At 49.3% G+C, this 23,366-nt stretch overlaps 1 protein-coding gene across 9 annotated transcripts in view; it reads left to right on the top strand.

Annotated features, from left to right (window-relative positions):
• Positions 1-23,366, top strand: part of LOC309603011 (ubiquitin-associated protein 2-like) — a 103,318-nt gene that overhangs the window by 64,859 nt on the left and 15,093 nt on the right. For 2 of the 9 annotated variants that reach the window (XM_082337283.1, XM_082337281.1), the window contains 8 exons: positions 62-234; positions 1,337-1,547; positions 2,740-2,779; positions 5,527-5,710; positions 8,278-8,344; positions 9,686-9,881; positions 11,145-11,236; positions 12,136-12,186. In XM_082337283.1, coding sequence (XP_082193409.1) covers positions 62-234; positions 1,337-1,547; positions 2,740-2,779; positions 5,527-5,710; positions 8,278-8,344; positions 9,686-9,881; positions 11,145-11,236; positions 12,136-12,186 — 1,014 coding nt within the window. Of the gene's footprint in view, positions 1-61; positions 241-1,336; positions 1,548-2,739; positions 2,780-5,526; positions 5,711-8,277; positions 8,345-9,685; positions 9,882-11,144; positions 11,237-12,135; positions 12,187-13,447; positions 13,814-23,366 lie in introns of those variants that run through there. The other 7 variants (XM_082337282.1, XM_082337279.1, XM_082337280.1 and 4 more) reach the window with 5 other exon arrangements.

Genomic DNA, 23,366 nt, shown 5'->3' with positions numbered 1-23,366 from the left:
TGGTATCTTTAATACAGACAATGCCTGTAGAGGAATTATGGCTTTTTTTTCCTTCTTTAAGATTCCTGCCTCTGCAGTGGAGATGCCTGGATCAGCGGATGTGACAGGGTTAAATGTTCAGTTCGGGGCTCTGGAGTTTGGATCAGAGCCTGCACTCCCAGAGTTTGGATCAGCTTCAAGCAGTGAGAATACCAGCCAGGCGACCAACAATAGCTTGTACTCAAAATCTGTAAAGTACGTGTGAGTTCCCCTTGTGCGTTCTTACATGTCTTCTTTAGGGGGTCAAGCCTGTGCCAAAAACATCAAGGCACAGTTACCATGTAATGGGAGGGGGAAATAGGATGACTTGTAAGGCTAAGTGTTTTGTGTGGATAGCATCTTAAAGGAGAAATTTCTTTTCTAATGATAATCAGAATCTGCCTGGATGGGTTGATGTGAAGCTGGAGATGACATGAATGTAAATAACCTTATAATAAACCACCCTTTGTAGAATTGCTTTCACACGTTTAATTGCCCTGATTTTCAAATTTGTTTGAGTATTTGTTCCTCACAACCTGAAGTTTTCTGCTTTTGATCCAGGAGAGATGACCCCTGTAACATATATGTGTGTTAGTAGATGGCACCGGGTTACAGATCTGATGCTCCTATGGGATGAGAAAAGAAGCCAGGCTTTCAGTATGCAGAAGCTTTTACTGAAATGCTAAAATAGCCAATGATAAATACTGACATACCAGTAACCCATTTTTTTCTTCCTTATTCATTCAAAAACTGGCTTCAGTAAAAAGCTTCTTGAAGTTAGTTCAGAAATACTAGTAAAAATGAACTTTCACATTCATTTCTAGTTCTATAAATTATTTAAGCTGCTTAGAAAGTAAAACATTCCTGCATGTTTTAAAGTATTTTTTCCTCTTTGCATAGTTCATTCTGTTTGACTGCTACTGTAACGTTAGAATTCTACTGTAAAAAGAGACTGGGTGTTTCTCATCATATACCAGACTTTATGGATCATAAGAGAGATTACGATCATTAATTTATCCTTTGAGAAGGCAGAAATAACGTGACTGAAAAGTGCTTGTGTGTAAACTTGTTTTGGTTGGGCTGACAGGAGGAAAGCAAATGGTGTTTCATGCAGCTGATGGTTTTGAAGCAGTGATTACTGGGGAGCAAAGCAAAAATGTATTTTTTTTTTTTTTTTATTATTAGGTTTTCTAGTATAAATAATGTAGATTTGACTGCATGTTTAAGGTAGTTCTAGATAACTGTATAGGAGCTGGTATTTTCATGAAGGTGTTTAAGATGTCATACCAAGATGATAAATAATTTTTACTTTTTCCAGTGATCCTTTGAATACCTCTTTGCCAATATCCAATACAGTACAGGAGTCCACCTACACAACCTCTGCCATCACCTCTTCCAGTCTGACCTGCTCATCCCAGAGCACTAGCCCAGTAACAACAACTTCCTCCTATGACCAGACTTCTGTGCATAGTAGGATAGCGTACCAAAGCTCCATGGCTCCGTCTGAATCAACCCCTGTCGCAGTTACGGTGAGTGAATTTCAGAAATAAGACCTTGAAAAAGTGAAATATTCTTATCCGTGTTAGACTTGTATTACCCTGCTATGTTAATACTTTTAACCAAGCCCAGTGGTATTTTTGATTCCCAAGCCCACCCTGTTGTTTGTTTTTGCTTTTCCTACTATGTAGCCATTTTTGCCCATACTGTATTTGGAATATAAGAGCCTCTGATTTTATGGGTTTTGACATCTTAAATTGCTGTTTGACCTTTTTTCTTAGTAACACTTAAGATTCTACTTGAGTTTCCTTCCCTGAAGCTTAGCTTTGTGAAAGGGAACTATCTCTGTATGTAACTGTTAGTCATGGTATTTTGCCATAACTTGGCAGTTTTTATCCAAAGGTATATTATTTATTAAATTTATATAGCACCTAGCAAATGGATCCCAAACTGTTTGTGGCCCCTCCAGCATTGCTGTTTTGTTGGATTCAAATACCAGTAGGAATTAGTTTCAACTTTTATTTTAAAAAGCATAGGGAGAGGTCTAATCTAGGACAGAGAGGATCTCTCTTGGGAGATTCAAAAGCACCTACTCTCTTTGTATATGGAATGTAGGTTTGTTTTAAGAGAACTTAATTTATTAAATGTTTAAGGAACTTGTGAGAGTTTGTAAGTTTATTTACTTCTGGCCTTTGTTATGTAATGGCTCAGTCACACTTGTCTTCTGCACTAGCTCGTATGTACTGGTGAGGATCAAGCATAGACTATCCACTTCTGTACTCCAGCGTTATCCAAAAAACAACTGGTGCTTCTCAAGTCTTATCTTTCAATGGAAAAAAATTGGCGTCTCTGTGTAACTTGGATAGTTAAAATTGTGAGTTGCATTAGATCAAAAGCACAACCATTTCCTATATGTTAATACAATTCTTTCTTTCATATTGGTGTGATCCTGAAGTTTATGTTATATACAGTACATGGGAAGGTCTCCTGCTGATGGGTGTAGTATGGGCAGTGTATGGGATTCTGTATGTTCAGGACTCCTTGCACTTGAGACAACTATTATGTGGTTTTGTTAAAGGCAGTAAAAAGTTAATTTTCTGCCTTTTTTTGTCTTTCAATTTAGAATGAGTATAGAATTTTGCATGAAGCATGTTCGATGTGTGATTCAGTCTGAAAATTTAATATAGCTCTAAGATGATTTATTCATTTCTCCTTTGTTTGCAGAACGGGCACAGCGGTGTTAGAACACAGGCAACTCTTGACAGTAAGTTTACAAAGCTTGGTTGTGCACAGGACTTTCTGATCTGTCCTTACTACTTGCTGTGTGCACAACTGTAGCAGTGACATCTGGTTTAAGGTTTTATATTGTTCTCCCTGACTAATTTTTGGCTGACCCATTTGAGTTTATTTTGTACTTGCAAAGGATACACTGCTTGCTTCTTGACTAAAACTGGAGTATGAAAGCAGCCCTATTAAATCTACAAACCTAAGCAGTCTTAGAATTAGAGAAGCTGCTTTGCTGCTGCTTTTCATTTTGAATTTAGCTGCCAAAAATTGTTTAATATAAAATTAAAATGAAAAATTAATACGAAAATTTTTTAGCAATTCTTGCAGTTCTCAATTGGAAAGCTGCAAGTAGCATTTAGCTGTAATGAAACAAAGTCACATTCTTTGAATGCACCTCTCGCTTGGTGTAGTGCTACTTATGCCTTGTTAGAGGCCCGTGGGGAATAAGGATGACTAACCTGCTCCCTCTGCCGGGTAGCTTACTGCCTTGCAGTGGAGTAACAATAACACAGTACTGGCTCTGGCAGAGGTCTTACTGTTATCCTCATCTTGCCCTGTTTCTAATGTGGTGTTTTACTTGTAGCACCCCTACAGCCCTCTTCCTGGAGTTGAAATAATTATAGTATAGTATTCACTCTTCTGAACTTTATGTGCTGCTCTGTGGAAGTTTTCAAGGGCAGCAGTGTGAATTAACATCTTTTGGAATTCCAGCACTTCAATTTTAGGTCTATCTTCCTCTTAAGCATCTCTTCAGGTAGGTCATTAGTGGGGCAGCCTTTTTTTTTTTTTATACTTCTGAGTAGAAAGAAGTTGAGTATTAAGACCTGTAAACAGTGTTTTGTTAGTGCCAAGTTCAATTTAAATGGCAGTAGGAGTGCAGATGTCCAGAGAGCCACTTAAAAGTTTATTATGTATAAAGACAACTTTTCAAGTGGAAAACTTTCTTACTCTCATGTACAGAATTAATAAACAATTTATGAAATTTGCTACAGGACTTGTCTTTTTGCTGTGGAAAACAAGGATCTGAGAATTCCTAGTATTTTTGTAATTACTCTATAATGGCTTTATTAGTCTCTTTTTCTACACCAGTTCTCTTTTGAGAACACTTTTGGTTTTTTCTGTATCTCAAGCACATTAACTGGAATCAGTCTTCTTCCATCTATCTATTTCATACACCCAAACAATTTTGAAATTCTCTATTAACTTTTGAAAGTACTGACCTTTTCCCTTCTGTATGTGCTGATAATATTCTTAGTTGTTCATCTCTCATCTTTGCTGTCATTGTTCTTTAATATCCAGGTCTCATGCTTCCTAAACCCTTAGTTCAAAGCATGACTGATGTGTTATAATTCTGACCATCCTACCATCTCCTGGTTTTCGTTGTCTTGCACATTGTGTTCAGGCATCTTGTCAGGGGGTCTTAATGAAGATGGTGATTCTGTCCCTTGTATTGAGGACATCTACTTTTACTTCAAAAAGGGAACCCTGCTCTAAATGTACAGAGAGTTGTAAATGTTATTTACTTATTTTTATATGAATCTTGCCAGGAGGTATCAGGTGATATACTTGCTGCCTTCATAACTATGTTTCTGTTTGTCACTTGAATTTCCTTCTCTGTTGTCAGCTACCCTCATACTTATTGCCAAGGCCAAGACCTCTTGATTTCTGTTTGCATAGCACCCAGTCCAGCACCTTGACTTGGGTCCTTTAGCGAGGAAACCAAACCAATAACGTGAACAAACTGTGATGTGTAACTTCGAAGCATGTATCTGACTTTTGTTTGGTGACCATTCTAAAACTATCTTCACATGCATTGCAAGTTAGTGATGGTCTACTGGGTAGTGGTCTCTGGTGTGGTATGTAAGCATGGCCCAGCAGAAGGCAGGGCTCAACTCTGATTTTTATTGGTGGGTGAGTGCCTCTAATTCTTTATATTATCTTTGCAGGACAAGAGATAAGTGTAGAAACAGCTGGGAGTTATGCTGGGCAGTAGAGTTGTTCAGTGTCTTATTACAGTATAGTGATCCTTTGGAAAGGCACATCTTTGGTCAACAAGTTTTACTCCGTGTAGCCTAAAAAGTAATATTAAAGCTAAACACTTTTAGTTATCTAGGTCAAATAAAGCAAGTCAATATTTGACAACTCTTTAGCCGTTAAAAATGCTTAATGTTGTGCACGATTGTGGTCTTTTATTGTAGCTGCCTTTATTCTACTGCATTACACATTTGACTGAGTACCCCAAACTGATAAAGTTATATGTGCCCTTGTACTCCAGCGGTCTCAGTCTCGATCATCAAAGGTGCTGTGTAGGTTGCAATGAAGAAGCAGAGCTGCAGGTAAAAGTAGATTTGTATAGTGCCTTGAAAAGTGCAGATGTCTTTTGTTTGCGGAACCAAATGTGAGGAATTTTAAAATGAGCATTGACTTGAGAGCAAACGCTAGTAATCCAGCTAGTGGGAGGTGAAGTGCAGAAGACTTGTTTACTACACGTGTAGGAGAGAAAATAATAAATTTATTGTAGGTGAAGAGCTTAAAGGGAAAAAATGGTAGTTCTGTTGCTATTTGAATTTTCCTTAATAGCCAGATTGCTTGATAGTGTTGCTGGTTCTTAATGGTCAGGTTTTTGTAGACCAAGGTGAGAATGTTACTGTGTTCCTGAATCCAGGCTGGGATGTCAGGTATGCTGGGATTTGTCTTTGAATGCCTCTTTTTAACCTGTTGCAGCTACTTCATCAGTTCCAGCGCCTAAGACAGAGCCTTCTCCCTCACTACCTTCTGCTGGTTCTCTGCCTAGCGTGGTATCCACCACTGCTTCGCTTCTGCCTTCAGCATCGCAGCATGCAGCAACATTGCCCAGCTTGCCTCAGTCCAGTGATTTGGCCAGCAGCTCACTTTCCCAGTTAAGCAGGTACAGTAAGGATGTGATAAACTGAAAGGGGTTCAATTTGGGGGAAAGGGCAAACATAAAGGCGATTGTGTATGGGAGCTGTCAGACACTAGGGTCCCCTTTTCTGACATTAACTAGAATTAGGAGAGAGATTCAGAAGACAACAGGATGTTTCTGGTTGCAGAGTATGAGCTCTGGGCTGCCTCTTAATGATAGAGCAGCTGCTGCCTTCAAGTTTTCATGGTGTATAAACAGCTTTGTGTTTCAAGGGGCTCTTGCTTCAATCATGCCAGCTGAATTAGCTAAATTGATTCCCCCAGTTTCTTTTTCCTACTTTGTGCACATTGCCTGCTGTTTGTTCGGTGTCATACGTTTGGAATCGTTCCTTAACAGTTTGCTTCCTGGTTAATTTTGAAATATTGTAGTTTCATTTATATTTGTATTTCTTAAAATTGAAAACCAGAAATAATTCCAGAGGGAAAGTGTGCTTTTTCTTTCTAAGACATTTCCTTAAGACACTTTGAAATATCAGATTGGTGATCCTAGAAGTGCATTCAGCACAGCTTAGCTCATTTGCATTATCTGTCTGATTTTCTCAGTGCCTGTTGCTTGGGCTTCATCCTCAGGCAGGTGACATCCTGAGGCTATACTGATTGAGTTGTGTTTTTAATACTCACCTTTGTACTGTATTTATTAATGTAAGAAACTAATTGGATGGGACATCGGGGGGTTTTTTTCCTGTTTCACAGGTAGGACGTGGTTGATTCTCTTTTTCTGTTGATTCTGTTTCTGATGCTCAGTTTTTTCTGTTGAATAAAATGGTAAATACGCCAAATAACAAGAATTATTCCATTCACATTAGAAGCATCGTTTCCCCACATTTGTGCGTTGAAAAACTGTGTACATTGGTAGCGATTTTAGCTGGAGGGTTGATGCTGTTGGGCAGATACCAAGTCCTGTGAAAAGATGATGCCTGAATTCCAAGCATGTCTGACTTGGTTGTGCTCGCGGCTCTTGTCTGTGTCTCTACCATAGGTCAGATGGTGAATTAAGGCTTATTAGAAGAGCTGGGGAGAGCGGGCGAGGGAGTGGTTTAAAACTGTATGTTGGACTGAACTATTTCTTTCCATGCTGCCTGAAGTGGTGTCATTGTAATTCCTGCAGATGGGGAACAGTTTTAAAGAATCAAAGTAAAATTGATCTATGAAACTGCCAAGATTTATTCTGGTCCCATACCTCAAAGAGCTGCCAGAATTGTTTGCCCTTAAATTAGGGCATATAATTTAACCTGCAGCTTTGTTAAGAAAAATGCTGTATTTTCTTGTGGCTGTTTCCACAGAGAGTACTAAAATATTTGTTATGGTTAGGATCTCTCCTGCTTCTGATTTCACACGAGGATGGGCTTTTTGAGCACCAAACCATACGTATTTCTTATGGCTTTGTTTTGCTTGCCTTTGTTCAGTGTTCATTCTGTTTATTCCATACTATCCTTTAAGTTACGGTCTTTACCTTGAATGTAAGGTATAACTTTTGTCAGTGTAAATGTTTAAGAATCAGTTCAGTCACCTTTGGATTACAGATGAATGCTGGTGCTACTGTTACTGCCAAAAGTTCACAGGCCTGGTCAGCTAGGGAAAAAAGGTGGTGCTAAAGCAGAGTTGCTTCCTAAAAGGAAGTTACCTGCAGATGTTTTTCAGCAGGGGATTCTTTATTTTCATATTTTACAGTGTAGGTATAAAACTGAACTGGTAGTTCTAGTTCATCTTTTCGAAGAGGAAATGGCTTTTAGTGGGGTGTAGTGGTATGAACTGGCCTTGATTAAATTGCCAGATTCTGTAGTAGTATGGCTAATTTTTAGGCTTTCACAGATGTTCTTCATTTGCTGCTTTTTTTGAGCCCTGTCTTTTGAGAGTGTATTGGGGCTTTTGATGGAGTTATGGGGCAAATACCCTGCAGTTCTAATGGGTTGAAATAATGTTATGCATGTTAAAATGTGAGAAATACCATAGTGAGTCAAACCAAAGCGCTGCCTCACCCAATTAATACCTGTGCCCCATTGCAGGCAACAGCAGTTGCTCAGGGAAAGAATGAGAAACGAGCCATGTGTTATGTGAACCTTCTTCTGGTTTTGGACTTTGTGTCTTGGAGTCATTGCTACATTAATTCCTGAAGCAACTACTGTTTTTCTAAAAATATAGTAAATTGATACATACAAATGAATGGTGTTTTAGATGTTTCTTGTTAGTAATAGTTGTTTCTGTACTTCAATTTTTTTCATTAAAAGCTAGTAGGATATTAAAGGAAAAAATGCCTGTAGGGGGGTGTGTATATATACACACATATATATGCATGTGTTTGTGTATATATATATACACACACCCCGCTACAGAGAATTTTTTCTTTAACTGCTATCCTACTGTGTGTGTGTATGTATATATACACACTTAGAATTTTTATTTGTTAACTAATATCCTACTACCTACTCTGTTTTTGTGTATATATGTGTATATATAGATATACGTACATACATATATTAAAATAGTTCTAGGAAAAATTAATTTTATTAATTCTTTGCAATTTCTTTCTAGCTCACTTTCCAATCATCAGAGCAGCCTTTCCCCTGCCTCAGTGTTGTCTTCAAGCGCATCACATGCAGTAAGTATTATTTGCATTTCAACAGATGTTTGGCATGTAGTCAGTTTATCTGATGATTAAGACCCTCTCTTAGAAAGTTCATTGTGTCCCAGTACACTAAGAACCGAAATAAGAGCCTTATCTCAGGGAAGAAGGACTGCCAGCCCTCTAGTGGTAAAAAAAGTCTTTACCACTTGTGGTTTGTACTGGATCAGGAATGGCTATTACAGAGACTTGCCAGTCACCCGACTGCAGAGGAAACTTTCCTGCCAGCAAGGAAGAATGGAACAAAGAAAGAATTTCTTGTAACAAATATATTAAAAAAAAAAAATAAAAAAATCTTTAGAAGTGGCTGTCTGAAACTGCTCCAAAATGTGGACTGTTAGCAGTCTCCACTGGAGGGGTTAGCTGGCAAAGTGCAGGTGATGGAATGATACATGTCACGACAAATGCCTCATGACAGATGATTTTAGAGTTTACCATGTGGCATTGTTGTCACCTGTGTGTTTAATGCATTTGAGATAACAAAGGAAGTGGTAGTGAACACAGTGCTCTAGATGAGGTTGCACAAATGAAAGTCAGAGACGCTGCCTTGTTCTGTGATGGGGTACTTCTGTACAACCCCGGTTGGGGTGTGCAGATAGGTTACTGCTTTTCTTTATGCCTGTATTTTCGTTTGTAATGCTCCATCCCTACTGAATATATAACTTAAAAATTCACACTTATCCAAATGTCCTTCTTTTCTGTTGTCAGAGTTGTTTTGGCTTCTGTGTGCTGATGACACTGTTTTGCAAGTAGGATCAGCTTATAGCTAAGACACTGTATTGTGCTGGATTCAAACCAAGAACTCCTTTATCCTTATGTGTTCCTGTAATACATCTGGTCTGCATTTGGGTTTACCCCATTGACTCTGTTGTGGGGCACTACAGTTTTAATCTTTTCAATTCCACAAGTTCATTGAGGAAATCACGATAGCAGTGCCCTGTATTTTGAAAACAAATACTGTCTTTTGGAAAAATATAGGAGTTTATTTAACATAACAAGTACTAGCTTAAAGGAATATACAAGCAAAGGCCAGAAATAATGTAATGGAGTGACATTTGAATTACTGTGGTATAATTTTGTGATGATATAGCAGTTTGAATTTAACTCTCATATAATAATTTTCTTTAAATACTTAAAAAAATCACAAGTGTGCAACTTAGTTGCTTGCTTGGTATGTAGGTAATGCATATCCTTTGCATGTGCTGCTGTTTCTTAAAAGATTGTTGGGGGGTTTTTTGATCTGCGCGCCCCCCCCCCCGCATCTTCCAGTGTGGTTTATTTGCTCTGTGATCTTCATTCTTTTTGTCTCCTTTCTAGCACACTAGTGTTGAGAACACAACTTCGCTCCAGCCCTCAACAACCTTTTCAACTGCTTCAACCTCAGCCACTAGCACCACCTCTTCGGTTGTCAGCATGGCAAGCAGTATGAACACTACAAACAGCCTTGGCCTGAGCGTTACCAGTGTGTCTATACCAGCTGCTACCACACGGGCAGCTCCCTTAGTGTCTTCAGGTTCGCAATATTAACAGATCATGTGGATAGACAGAGGACTTCAGTCAGCAGGGCTGTCAGTTGAGCATCTCACCAGCCATAACTATGCTAAGAAATCCACGCTCTTGACTAGCATTTTCAGCACGCTTTATTTGCTGGCTTATAAGATAAAGTTGTCTGGTTTTGTGTATTTGAAATATTTGTTAGGGTGTTATGTGGCATTTATATGGCACATTCCATCCCCCAAGAGCTTTATAAATGGACACCAGAGCAGTTCTGACTTTGGAAGTTTTGGACTAGGAGGTTCGCCCAGTTTGTATTCCAGGTTGTGATCAGCTCTTGGCTGTGAGCTCACATTAGCTTTAATTTCAGTCTTCTCTGTGACTTGAATTTATTTGGCAATATCAAAATATACTGCAGTGTCCTCATTATCATATGCCACATCCCCACTGCCACATCTACAGAAAGGAAAAAAGTGTCTGATGTCTGGGTCATTCCACAGCAAATACCGCTTCAGAAAAAGAGTCCACAGAGAGAGAAGGTGGGGAGGCTTCTTGCACTGAAGTGGAAGCAACACTAAGTTGTCTCTTGCTTCTCTCATCAACCTGAACTGCTAAAAGGAAATCCTATGAGGGAAGTGAATGATTTAAATATTAAGATCAAGCTTAGTTACAGAAGGATTTCTCATTCCTGTACCTTGTAAATGAAATGTCTGATGACTGGTGAAAGTGCATTTTTTTTACTCTTCTGCTTCCTAGCACTGCTTCATGGAGGCGACTGAAACTGTTCAGTCATCTTCTCTTTGCTATTCTCAGCTGCAGTAAGTCACCCACAAAAAGTACGCTGGCAACATTTAGTGCTTTCCAGTATATTGCTGGCAATAAGGGGGAATGTGTTGACAGAGCAGAAAATGAAAGGAGAGAATTTGCTCTCTTAGGTGGAGAACAATGCCTAAATTTTGCCTTCAGGAGAGGACTGAGGACGGGAGAAGTTTCTGTAATTTTTGTAATCCTCTTGGACAAAGTAAATGACAAAATCAGACTGTTCTCTGATAGAACTGTTTTTAATCTTAAGTAACATGTGCTTTCCCTTCCTTGAAGCATGGTTAAACTCTTCAGGCTATTTTGAGCATTTTCATCAACGAGCACAAAATTCTTCTGCGTAGTTCTGCTCTTTACAAGCTATGACAGTGCAGCCGCCAGGGTTTGTGAGGTATCTTGTCTCAATGCCGAAGCCTTTTCTTTTCTAAAGGCTTGTTAAAGTGTCTGTATTTTGATTCTACAGGCAAAGCTCCCCCAAACCTGCCCCAAGGTGTACCGCCCTTGTTGCATAACCAGTATATTGTTGGACCTGGAGGACTTCTGCCTGCCTACCCAGTAAGCAATTTAATTGTTCCTGTCCTTGATTGCTTAACCCTTGGTGCAAGTGGGCCCTCCAGACTGCTGCTGTCTATACCAAGGCATTTCTGTTGGCACATGTTGCATGTGGAATCCTTGTTCCGAATGCTGAAGAATATATGAAATATATTCGGGGGGGGAGGGGTTGCTGTTGATAGCAAGCTGCAGAACTGTTGGTACGAACCTGATTTGGCTGCTGTTGAAGCTAAACATGCATGTTGCTATGGTTTTCAGTGGTATCAGGTTTAAGGCCCTTTGAGTAAAATTAAACTCATTCAGGTTTGTGTTACTGGTACAGATTTACTATAGAAATGGTTGAAATGTGCCATGGGTCCTGTCTGTCGTACCTTGAAAGATTGCAGATAGCTTTTTGATGTCTGACTGGGATCAACATATTTTTGATCATCCGTTTTTTGAATCAGAAACTTTATTCTAATCATCTTTCTGTATCACACTGAATGCGAGGGGGTACCATAGGTTGCTTTGTGGTCTAGTCATCAAATCTTAAATCCTGCTGTTCTCAGAAGTTAATGATTGCAGCAAAGAAGGCTGTTGCTCTTACTCCCAAATCTGAATGCCCTGTAGATTTTTCACAAGTTGATGGATGATGCATCTGTGAAAACAGTATTGCAGATGGGACAGTCAGACTTTCCTCAGAGGACTGCTGTCACCAAGAAACAACATCAGAGTGACAAGCCATTGTAAGCTTAGCTCTACTAGCCTTAAAATGCTACAGTGTGCCATGATGGCACAAGGCAATGTATAGCTGTACACCTTTAAAGTAGACTGGGCCTAAGTCAAACTCTGTTTAAAGCCCCAAATTGGTCAGCGTCAGAGAAAAGTATTATAATGATGTTGTATTTTTGTCTGTCTTTAAGCAGATTTATGGTTATGATGATCTCCAGATGCTTCAATCCAGGCTGCCAATGGTAAGTAAATGGCTTGGTTTATTTAATTTTAAACAAGTTATCTTCAGTGTTTATCATTTGTGCAACACAAATTGGCTCATTTAATCGTGATTAAGAGGTTATATTTATGTTCTATATTCTGTTTTTTTAAGTATCCAGTTTCTCTAGGTGGTGTAAACTGATACAGAGCAACTGTTGTGTCGTGCATTCATCCATCTGCAAATTCTGTAAATAGAAGCAAGTGTGCTCTGTGCTTTTGAGCAGAGAAGTTTTTAATTGTTGTAACAACAGTATGACATCTTGTCAAATCTAGTTGAAATCTGAGCGTGAGTGTTTTCTTTTACCAAGAGGTAGGGTTGAACAGGAAGTACACAAATTGGCAGCCAGTCGGTGCATCTGACAGGTTTTGGAAGTGCTCATAGGTGGAGATCTTTCCGTATGCATCATGGCAACAAATGCAGATGAGCTGCAGGAGGGAGAGTATACAAAATTTTCTCCCTTACCTGGATCCAGAATGTAAATGGTATGTGAGAGACCCTGAGCTCCCAGAGAGATTCACAAGAGCCTCAGCCTACATTGCAGAACGGTAAAGAATATTGTTTTCAAAAAACTAGGGTAAGGATCTTATAGAGAAAGTTTGGTAGTACGTGACTGAGAAACGTCACAGGATTAAGTGATGCAGTGTATCTGTAGAGGCAGAAATGGAGCAGTGAGCAGTGATCTGGAAAAGAAGTATTGCTGAATGAATGCCATAACTAAAGGTCCAAGTCAGTACCAGGTTTTCCATGTGTCTGCCTGGAGACAGACAGAGTCAGATAGTCAAAGGTGAGTATGGAGATGTTGCAGAAAAAACCCTGTCGAGCTGCACATCCTGAATTAAAAAGTTGAGCGCATTAATGCAGATTTTGAATACCCAATGAAGGCATGATTGTCAACTGAAATGAATGGGATTATTTTCAGAGCAGCAAAATAACAAAATATTTGATATTCTGGGGCCAGGAGAGACATGGTGTGGTGGGCTGACCCTGGCTGGATGCCAGGTGTCCACCAAAGCTGCTCTGTCACTTCCCTCCTCAGCTGGACAGGGGAGAGAAAACATAACGAAAACCTTGTGGGTCGAGATAAGGACAGGGAGAGATCATTCACCAATTACCGTCACGGGCAAAACAGACTCTACTTGGGGAAATACAGTCAATTTATTACCAATCAAGTCAGAGTAGAATAATGAGAAATAAAACCAAATCTTAAAGACACCTTCCCCCCACCCCTCCTTTCTTCCCAGGCTCAACTTCACTCCCGATTTCTCCACTTCCTCCACCTGGAACGGCACAGGGGACGGGAATGGGGGTTGGGGTCAGTTCGTCACACGCTGTCTCTGCTGCTCCTTCCTTCTCAGGGGAGGACTCTTCACACTCTGCCCCTGCTCCAGCGTGGGGTCCCTCCCATGGCAGACAGTCCTCCACAAACTGCTCCAGCGTGAGCCCTTCCCAGGGCTGCAGTTCCTCACGAACTGCCCCAGCGTGGGTCCCTTCCACGGGGCGCAGTCCTTCAGGAGCAGACTGCTCCAGCGTGGGTCCCCCGCGGGGTCACCAGCCCTGCCAGCAAACCTGCTCCAGCCTGGGCTCCTCTCTCCACGGGGCCACAGGTCCTGCCAGGAGCCTGCTCCAGCGCGGGCTTCCCACGGGGTCACAGCCTCCTTCGGGCATCCCCCTGCTCCGGCGTGGGGTCCTCCAGGGGCTGCAGGTGGATCTCTGCTCCAGCGTGGACCTCCATGGGCTGCAGGGGGACAGCCTGCCTCACCATGGTCTTCCCCAGGGGCTGCAGGGGAATCTCTGCTCTGTTGCCTGGAGCACCTCCTCCCCCTCCTTCTGCACTGGCCTTGGTGTCTGCAGGGCTGTGCCTCTCTCTCCTCTCTTTGGCTGCAGTAGTACAGGTTTTTTTTTTTTCTCCCCTTCTTAAATATGTTACTGCAGAGATGCTACCACCGTTGCTGATGAACTCGGCCTTGGCGAGTGGCAGGTCCATCTTGGAGCTGTCTGGCATTGGCTCTGTCGGACACAGGGGAAGCTTCTAGCAGCTTCTCACAGAAGCCACCCCCATAGCCGTCCCCACTACGAAAACCTTGCCGCACAAACCCAATGCATATTGTTACATTGACAGAAAGCAAAATATTTTCTAGAAGTGCTGCTCAACATTTATCAGTCTACATTCCATGTATTCACTAAACATTTTTTTCACTGTCTGCACAGAAGTGCTATTTTCCGTGTACATGTACTACAAGCCCATGCAGGGGCTGCAGCAGAGCATGCCTATTAGTGGGGAGGTTTAGTTCTCAGGGGCCAGGAGCAAATAATTACTGATGTTATTTACATGTACTGACCAAAAATGGAGAGAAAACATCACAGGGTAATGCTATGTGAATAAATAGATGGGAGCCATGGTCTTATCAGGCAAGGTTGTGTTGGTGGGTGGTGCGCTTGGGGTGCTGGCGCGTGCAGGATGATTTGGCGTAGGTAGGTGCCGTCGCCGCAGGAGGCGGGCTGGCGTTGGAGGTCCGTGGCTGGACCTTGTCCGTGGTGCCCTAGAACGGTTGGTGCTGCAAGGTGTTTTGCAGGGGCGCAACGAGAGAGTTGTGTTGAAAACTGCCGGAAGCGGGAAGAGGGGTGGACGTCAGGCTAACGCAAGGGATGTCTGCCGTGCCTCTCCTTGGTCGAACCGTGCAGCGGCTTGGGTTGGGAGGGACCTTTAAGGGTCATCTGGTCGAAGCCGCCTGCAAGGAGCAGGGGCATCCAGACAAGTGGATCGGGTTGCCGAGAGCCCCGTCGAACCTGACGTTGCCCGTTTCCCGGGATGGGGCATGTGCCACCTGTGTGGGCAACCTGTTCCGTGCGGTGTTTCAGCAGCCCGATGGCAAAGGATGTGTCCCTTGTATCTGGTCTGGATGTACCCTCTTGCCGTTGAAGACCATTGCCCCTTGTCCTGTCGCTAGGGGCGCCGTTCCAAGGTGTGTGCCCATCTTTTGCAGAAGCCCCCTTGAAGTATTGAAAGGCGTCGATGAGGTCTCCCCGGAGCCTTCTCTTGTGGAGGCTGAGCAGCCCCAAGTCTCTGAGGCTTTGCTTAGAGGAGAGGCGTTGCAGCCTGTGAAGGTGTTTGTGGCCCTCCTGTGGAGCCGCTGCAGCAGGTCCGTGTGGTCGTTGTCCCGAGGACTGCCGAGCTGCTGGTGAGTGGGTGTAAAGCGGGGTGTCAGGCGGAAAAGGCTGAGGAGGCAAGGGCGGAAGAGCTGGTTCTGATGCCGATGGCTGCCCCCTGGCAGAGGCTTTGCAAAGAGGTTGAGGAAGGCGCCTCCGTGGGGAGGTGCCAAGGAGAAGAGCGGGCGCGGGATGTGCAGAGCCCTGTTTGGAGCAGGGCTTGGAGGAGGTGTGGAGTGGCGGTGGCTTCCCCCCAGCCCAAAGGCTCGTTGCCGTGCTTCTGAGACAAGAGGCGCTGCCAGGCTTTTTGCAAGAGGTCTTTATTTGGTGTCAAATAAATAGGTGAATAAATAGATAAAAAACATTGTGAAAATAAATAGAGTAGGCGTTATAAATAGAGGAGCAGTCAGTGGGGTCTGAGGGCGCAGGGCCGTTGCGTCAGCGGGTCTTGGCCCGGGGGAGGGGAGGCGGGAGGCCAGAGGTGGGGATGGGGCGGTGGTGCAGAAGTGGTGGTGGGGGTGCGCGGGGCCGTGCGGGTTGGTGGGGGTCGTCGTGCTAATTGCGCATGGTGCGGGTGAGGTTGCGGAGGTGTTGGAAGCAGGTGCGAGCTTCGAGGCGGACGTGGTCCCAGGCGCAGGCGCTGGGGTTGTGGGTGCGGAGGAGGTTGTGGAAGCGGCTGAAGTATTTGTCGATGTCGAGCCGGAGGCCCTGGGGGAGCGTCGCGTCGGCTGGCACGCATCGCTCGAGGTCTTGTAGGTAGCGGTGAATGGTGTTGAGGAGGTCCCGGTGTGCCTGGGTGTCCCAGTGTTGGAGGGCGCTGGTGCTGCTGAGGATGGCGAAGAGGTGGTCGAGGATGCGTTGGACGGTGGCGGCGGCTTGCTGCGGGTGGCTGGTGTGGAGGAGGGCGTCGGGGAAGGGGAAGGGCGCGGGCTGGTGGTGGCAGGTCTGTGTCGAGCTGGGAGCCATGGCCCGGAGGAACTGGAGGCTGCGCCAGAGGAAGGTGGCGTCGTGGGTGCGCGGGTGGTGGCAGGCGGGGGCGGTGGCGAGAGCCGTGAGGAGGAGCAGGAGCGTCGGGGCGGCGTGCGGCAGGCGGGGCTGTGGGGTTGCGGGCGCAGGCATGGTGGGGCTGTGGGTGCCGCGTGGGTGGTGCTGGTGGGGAGGCTGGTGAGGCTTGGTGGTGGTGCGGGTGGGCGCTGTGCTTGGGGTGCTGGCGGGCGGGCGGCTTTATGTGGTGCGGCGTCTTTGGCTTGGTGGCTTTCTGCTGGCATGCTGGCAGCGAGTTTCTGTCTGTGGTTTTCGGTTTTGGCTGGTGCCTGTGGTGGTCCTGGGGAAGTGCGTTGTCGGGGTGGCCGTGCGCGGGGAGGGCGGTGGCGGCGGTGTGTTGGGGGGAGGTTGTGCGTAGTGGTTGGGTGGGGGATGCGAAAGCGCTGGGGCAGAGCCCTTGCGGGCAGCTGTGGCGGGGAGGTGTGTTTGGGTTTCCCTGGTGGCTGCGGGGCGAGCTGCGGTGCCTCCTTCCTGCAGCTGAAGTTTCCCTTCCTTGCCGCGGTGTCTTTTCCGTCTGTAATGCTGGCGCTGGTTGTGGTCTGTTTTCCTTTCCCTTGCGGCTCGCCTTTGCTTTCGTCTTAGCTGGACTTTTCTTTTCGTGAGGGGAAGGGTTGTGAAGCGATGTCACTTGGCGGAGCCTGGGGAGCCCCCTGGTGGAGCGAGGGCGTGGGGGCGGCGGCGGTGGCTTGCGAAGAGGTGGCTCTGGGTGTAGGCCCTTGAGCATGGGCCGTGTTGGTGGACGGAGCTGCCCCAGCTCCTGTGTTTGAAGGTGCGGAGGAAGGGGAAGAAAGGCCCGAGGAAAGGGTTGAGGCAAAGGGAAGAAAGGCCGGAGGAAAGGGTTGAGGCAAAGGGAAGAAAGAGTTTTGGTGCTGCTCGTGCTGGCGCGTTGGGTCCCTGGGCGTGGTGCCATGCGGGCGCGCCTGTGGCAGGGGTCTGGTTGCGTTTGTTCGTCGTCCTTGCGGGCGGTGGCTGGAGAGGAAAGAAGAGAATGTCCCCCGTAAGCGAAGGGTCTTGCGTTTGGGCTGGGCTGAGGCCGCGCGCCCCGCGAGGAGGGGTGTCCAAGAGCCCTGTGGAGGTGGAGCTGAGGCAGCTGATGGAGGTGTAGAGCTGTAGCGGGAGGAGGAGGCGGAGGTTGGAGTCGCTGAGTGAGGTTTTGAGGTGCCTTGCAAGAAGAGCAAGGCTGCCGTTCTGGTTGCGTGCGAGGCGCTGCCAGGTGTTTTGGCAAAGCTTTTGGAGCCGTGGCAAGGGGTGCGTGGTGGCGGTGGCAGGGCGGTGGCGGGCTGGGAGCCATGGTCTTGTCAGGCAAGGTTGTGTTGGTGGGTGGTGCGCTTGGGGTGCTGGCGCGTGCAGGATGATTTGGCGTAGGTAGGTGCCGTCGCCGCAGGAGGCGGGCTGATGTTGGCGGTCCGTGGCTGGACCTTGTCCGTGGTGCCCTAGAACGGTTGGTGCTGCAAGGTGTTTTGCAGGGGCGCAACGAGAGAGTTGTGTTGAAAACTGCCGGAAGCGGGAAGAGGGGTGGACGTCAGGCTAACGCAAGGGATGTCTGCCGTGCCTCTCCTTGGTCGAACCGTGCAGCGGCTTGGGTTGGGAGGGACCTTTAAGGGTCATCTGGTCGAAGCCGCCTGCAAGGAGCAGGGACATCCAGACAAGTGGATCGGGTTGCCGAGTGCCCCGTCGAACCTGACGTTGCCCGTTTCCCGGGATGGGGCATGTGCCACCTGTGTGGGCAACCTGTTCCGTGCGGTGTTTCAGCAGCCCGATGGCAAAGGATGTGTCCCTTGTATCTGGTCTGGATGTACCCTCTTGCCGTTGAAGACCATTGCCCCTTGTCCTGTCGCTAGGGGCGCCGTTCCAAGGTGTGTGCCCATCTTTCGCAGAAGCCCCCTTGAAGTATTGAAAGGCGTCGATGAGGTCTCCCCGGAGCCTTCTCTTGTGGAGGCTGAGCAGCCCCAAGTCTCTGAGGCTTTGCTTAGAGGAGAGGCGTTGCAGCCTGTGAAGGTGTTTGTGGCCCTCCTGTGGAGCCGCTGCAGCAGGTCCGTGTGGTCGTTGTCCCGAGGACTGCCGAGCTGCTGGTGAGTGGGTGTAAAGCGGGGTGTCAGGCGGAAAAGGCTGAGGAGGCAAGGGCGGAAGAGCTGGTTCTGATGCCGATGGCTGCCCCCTGGCAGAGGCTTTGCAAAGAGGTTGAGGAAGGCGCCTCCGTGGGGAGGTGCCAAGGAGAAGAGCGGGCGCGGGATGTGCAGAGCCCTGTTTGGAGCAGGGCTTGGAGGAGGTGTGGAGTGGCGGTGGCTTCCCCCCAGCCCAAAGGCTCGTTGCCGTGCTTCTGAGACAAGAGGCGCTGCCAGGCTTTTTGCAAGAGGTCTTTATTTGGTGTCAAATAAATAGGTGAATAAATAGATAAAAACCATTGTGAAAATAAATAGAGTAGGCGTTATAAATAGAGGAGCAGTCAGTGGGGTCTGAGGGCGCAGGGCCGTTGCGTCAGCGGGTCTTGGCCCGGGGGAGGGGAGGCGGGAGGCCAGAGGTGGGGATGGGGCGGTGGTGCAGAAGTGGTGGTGGGGGTGCGCGGGGCCGTGCGGGTTGGTGGGGGTCGTCGTGCTAATTGCGCATGGTGCGGGTGAGGTTGCGGAGGTGTTGGAAGCAGGTGCGAGCTTCGAGGCGGACGTGGTCCCAGGCGCAGGCGCTGGGGTTGTGGGTGCGGAGGAGGTTGTGGAAGCGGCTGAAGTATTTGTCGATGTCGAGCCGGAGGCCCTGGGGGAGCGTCGCGTCGGCTGGCACGCATCGCTCGAGGTCTTGTAGGTAGCGGTGAATGGTGTTGAGGAGGTCCCGGTGTGCCTGGGTGTCCCAGTGTTGGAGGGCGCTGGTGCTGCTGAGGATGGCGAAGAGGTGGTCGAGGATGCGTTGGACGGTGGCGGCGGCTTGCTGCGGGTGGCTGGTGTGGAGGAGGGCGTTGGGGAAGGGGAAGGGCGCGGGCTGGTGGTGGCAGGTCTGTGTCGAGCTGGGAGCCATGGCCCGGAGGAACTGGAGGCTGCGCCAGAGGAAGGTGGCGTCGTGGGTGCGCGGGTGGTGGCAGGCGGGGGCGGTGGCGAGAGCCGTGAGGAGGAGCAGGAGCGTCGGGGCGGCGTGCGGCAGGCGGGGCTGTGGGGTTGCGGGCGCAGGCATGGTGGGGCTGTGGGTGCCGCGTGGGTGGTGCTGGTGGGGAGGCTGGTGAGGCTTGGTGGTGGTGCGGGTGGGCGCTGTGCTTGGGGTGCTGGCGGGCGGGCGGCTTTATGTGGTGCGGCGTCTTTGGCTTGGTGGCTTTCTGCTGGCATGCTGGCAGCGAGTTTCCGTCTGTGGTTTTCGGTTTTGGCTGGTGCCTGTGGTGGTCCTGGGGAAGTGCGTTGTCGGGGTGGCCGTGCGCGGGGAGGGCGGTGGCGGCGGTGTGTTGGGGGGAGGTTGTGCGTAGTGGTTGGGTGGGGGATGCGAAAGCGCTGGGGCAGAGCCCTTGCGGGCAGCTGTGGCGGGGAGGTGTGTTTGGGTTTCCCTGGTGGCTGCGGGGCGAGCTGCGGTGCCTCCTTCCTGCAGCTGAAGTTTCCCTTCCTTGCCGCAGTGTCTCTTCCGTCTGGAATGCCCTGGCGCTGGTTGTGGTCAGTTTTCCTTTCCCTTGCGGCTCGCCTTTGCTTTCGCCTTAGCTGGACTTTTCTTTTCGTGAGGGGAAGGGTTGTGAAGCGATGTCACTTGGCGGAGCCTGGGGAGCCCCCTGGTGGAGCGAGGGCGTGGGGGCGGCGGCGGTGGCTTGCGAAGAGGTGGCTCTGGGTGTAGGCCCTTGAGCATGGGCCGTGTTGGTGGACGGAGCTGCCCCAGCTCCTGTGTTTGAAGGTGCGGAGGATGGGGAAGAAAGGCCGGAGGAAAGGGTTGAGGCAAAGGGAAGAAAGAGTTTTGGTGCTGCTCGTGCTGGCGCGTTGGGTCCCTGGGCGTGGTGCCATGCGGGCGCGCCTGTGGCAGGGGTCTGGTTGCGTTTGTTCGTCGTCCTTGCGGGCGGTGGCTGGAGAGGAAAGAAGAGAATGTCCCCCGTAAGCGAAGGGTCTTGCGTTTGGGCTGGGCTGAGGCCGCGTGCCCCGCGAGGAGGGGTGTCCAAGAGCCCTGTGGAGGTGGAGCTGAGGCAGCTGATGGAGGTGTAGAGCTGTAGCGGGAGGAGGAGGCGGAGGTTGGAGTCGCTGAGTGAGGTGTTGAGGTGCCTTGCAAGAAGAGCAAGGCTGCCGTTCTGGTTGCGTGCGAGGCGCTGCCAGGTGTTTTGGCAAAGCTTTTGGAGCCGTGGCAAGGGGTGCGTGGTGGCGGTGGCAGGGCGGTGGCGGGCTGGGAGCCATGGTCTTGTCAGGCAAGGTTGTGTTGGTGGGTGGTGCGCTTGGGGTGCTGGCGCGTGCAGGATGATTTGGCGTAGGTAGGTGCCGTCGCCGCAGGAGGCGGGCTGGCGTTGGAGGTCCGTGGCTGGACCTTGTCCGTGGTGCCCTAGAACGGTTGGTGCTGCAAGGTGTTTTGCAGGGGCGCAACGAGAGAGTTGTGTTGAAAACTGCCGGAAGCGGGAAGAGGGGTGGACGTCAGGCTAACGCAAGGGATGTCTGCCGTGCCTCTCCTTGGTCGAACCGTGCAGCGGCTTGGGTTGGGAGGGACCTTTAAGGGTCATCTGGTCGAAGCCGCCTGCAAGGAGCAGGGACATCCAGACAAGTGGATCGGGTTGCCGAGAGCCCCGTCGAACCTGACGTTGCCCGTTTCCCGGGATGGGGCATGTGCCACCTGTGTGGGCAACCTGTTCCGTGCGGTGTTTCAGCAGCCCGATGGCAAAGGATGTGTCCCTTGTATCTGGTCTGGATGTACCCTCTTGCCGTTGAAGACCATTGCCCCTTGTCCTGTCGCTAGGGGCGCCGTTCCAAGGTGTGTGCCCATCTTTTGCAGAAGCCCCCTTGAAGTATTGAAAGGCGTCGATGAGGTCTCCCCGGAGCCTTCTCTTGTGGAGGCTGAGCAGCCCCAAGTCTCTGAGGCTTTGCTTAGAGGAGAGGCGTTGCAGCCTGTGAAGGTGTTTGTGGCCCTCCTGTGGAGCCGCTTGCAGCAGGTCCGTGTGGTCGTTGTCCCGAGGACTGCCGAGCTGCTGGTGAGTGGGTGTAAAGCGGGGTGTCAGGCGGAAAAGGCTGAGGAGGCAAGGGCGGAAGAGCTGGTTCTGATGCCGATGGCTGCCCCCTGGCAGAGGCTTTGCAAAGAGGTTGAGGAAGGCGCCTCCGTGGGGAGGTGCCAAGGAGAAGAGCGGGCGCGGGATGTGCAGAGCCCTGTTTGGAGCAGGGCTTGGAGGAGGTGTGGAGTGGCGGTGGCTTCCCCCCAGCCCAAAGGCTCGTTGCCGTGCTTCTGAGACAAGAGGCGCTGCCAGGCTTTTTGCAAGAGGTCTTTATTTGGTGTCAAATAAATAGGTGAATAAATAGATAAAAACCATTGTGAAAATAAATAGAGTAGGCGTTATAAATAGAGGAGCAGTCAGTGGGGTCTGAGGGCGCAGGGCCGTTGCGTCAGCGGGTCTTGGCCCGGGGGAGGGGAGGCGGGAGGCCAGAGGTGGGGATGGGGCGGTGGTGCAGAAGTGGTGGTGGGGGTGCGCGGGGCCGTGCGGGTTGGTGGGGGTCGTCGTGCTAATTGCGCATGGTGCGGGTGAGGTTGCGGAGGTGTTGGAAGCAGGTGCGAGCTTCGAGGCGGACGTGGTCCCAGGCGCAGGCGCTGGGGTTGTGGGTGCGGAGGAGGTTGTGGAAGCGGCTGAAGTATTCGTCGATGTCGAGCCGGAGGCCCTGGGGGAGCGTCGCGTCGGCTGGCACGCATCGCTCGAGGTCTTGTAGGTAGCGGTGAATGGTGTTGAGGAGGTCCCGGTGTGCCTGGGTGTCCCAGTGTTGGAGGGCGCTGGTGCTGCTGAGGATGGCGAAGAGGTGGTCGAGGATGCGTTGGACGGTGGCGGCGGCTTGCTGCGGGTGGCTGGTGTGGAGGAGGGCGTCGGGGAAGGGGAAGGGCGCGGGCTGGTGGTGGCAGGTCTGTGTCGAGCTGGGAGCCATGGCCCGGAGGAACTGGAGGCTGCGCCAGAGGAAGGTGGCGTCGTGGGTGCGCGGGTGGTGGCAGGCGGGGGCGGTGGCGAGAGCCGTGAGGAGGAGCAGGAGCGTCGGGGCGGCGTGCGGCAGGCGGGGCTGTGGGGTTGCGGGCGCAGGCATGGTGGGGCTGTGGGTGCCGCGTGGGTGGTGCTGGTGGGGAGGCTGGTGAGGCTTGGTGGTGGTGCGGGTGGGCGCTGTGCTTGGGGTGCTGGCGGGCGGGCGGTTTTATGTGGTGCGGCGTCTTTGGCTTGGTGGCTTTCTGCTGGCATGCTGGCAGCGAGTTTCCGTCTGTGGTTTTCGGTTTTGGCTGGTGCCTGTGGTGGTCCTGGGGAAGTGCGTTGTCGGGGTGGCCGTGCGCGGGGAGGGCGGTGGCGGCGGTGTGTTGGGGGGAGGTTGTGCGTAGTGGTTGGGTGGGGGATGCGAAAGCGCTGGGGCAGAGCCCTTGCGGGCAGCTGTGGCGGGGAGGTGTGTTTGGGTTTCCCTGGTGGCTGCGGGGCGAGCTGCGGTGCCTCCTTCCTGCAGCTGAAGTTTCCCTTCCTTGCCGCAGTGTCTTTTCCGTCTGGAGTGCCCTGGCGCTGGTTGTGGTCTGTTTTCCTTTCCCTTGCGGCTCGCCTTTGCTTTCGCCTTAGCTGGACTTTTCTTTTCGTGAGGGGAAGGGTTGTGAAGCGATGTCACTTGGCGGAGCCTGGGGAGCCCCCTGGTGGAGCGAGGGCGTGGGGGCGGCGGCGGTGGCTTGCGAAGAGGTGGCTCTGGGTGTAGGCCCTTGAGCATGGGCCGTGTTGGTGGACGGAGCTGCCCCAGCTCCTGTGTTTGAAGGTGCGGAGGATGGGGAAGAAAGGCCGGAGGAAAGGGTTGAGGCAAAGGGAAGAAAGAGTTT

Source organism: Platalea leucorodia (assembly GCF_965183815.1).
Source record: "Platalea leucorodia genome assembly, chromosome: Z".
NCBI lineage: Eukaryota > Metazoa > Chordata > Aves > Pelecaniformes > Threskiornithidae > Platalea > Platalea leucorodia.
Note: the sequence above shows the minus strand (reverse complement) of the source record. Positions and strands in the feature narration are given on the sequence as shown.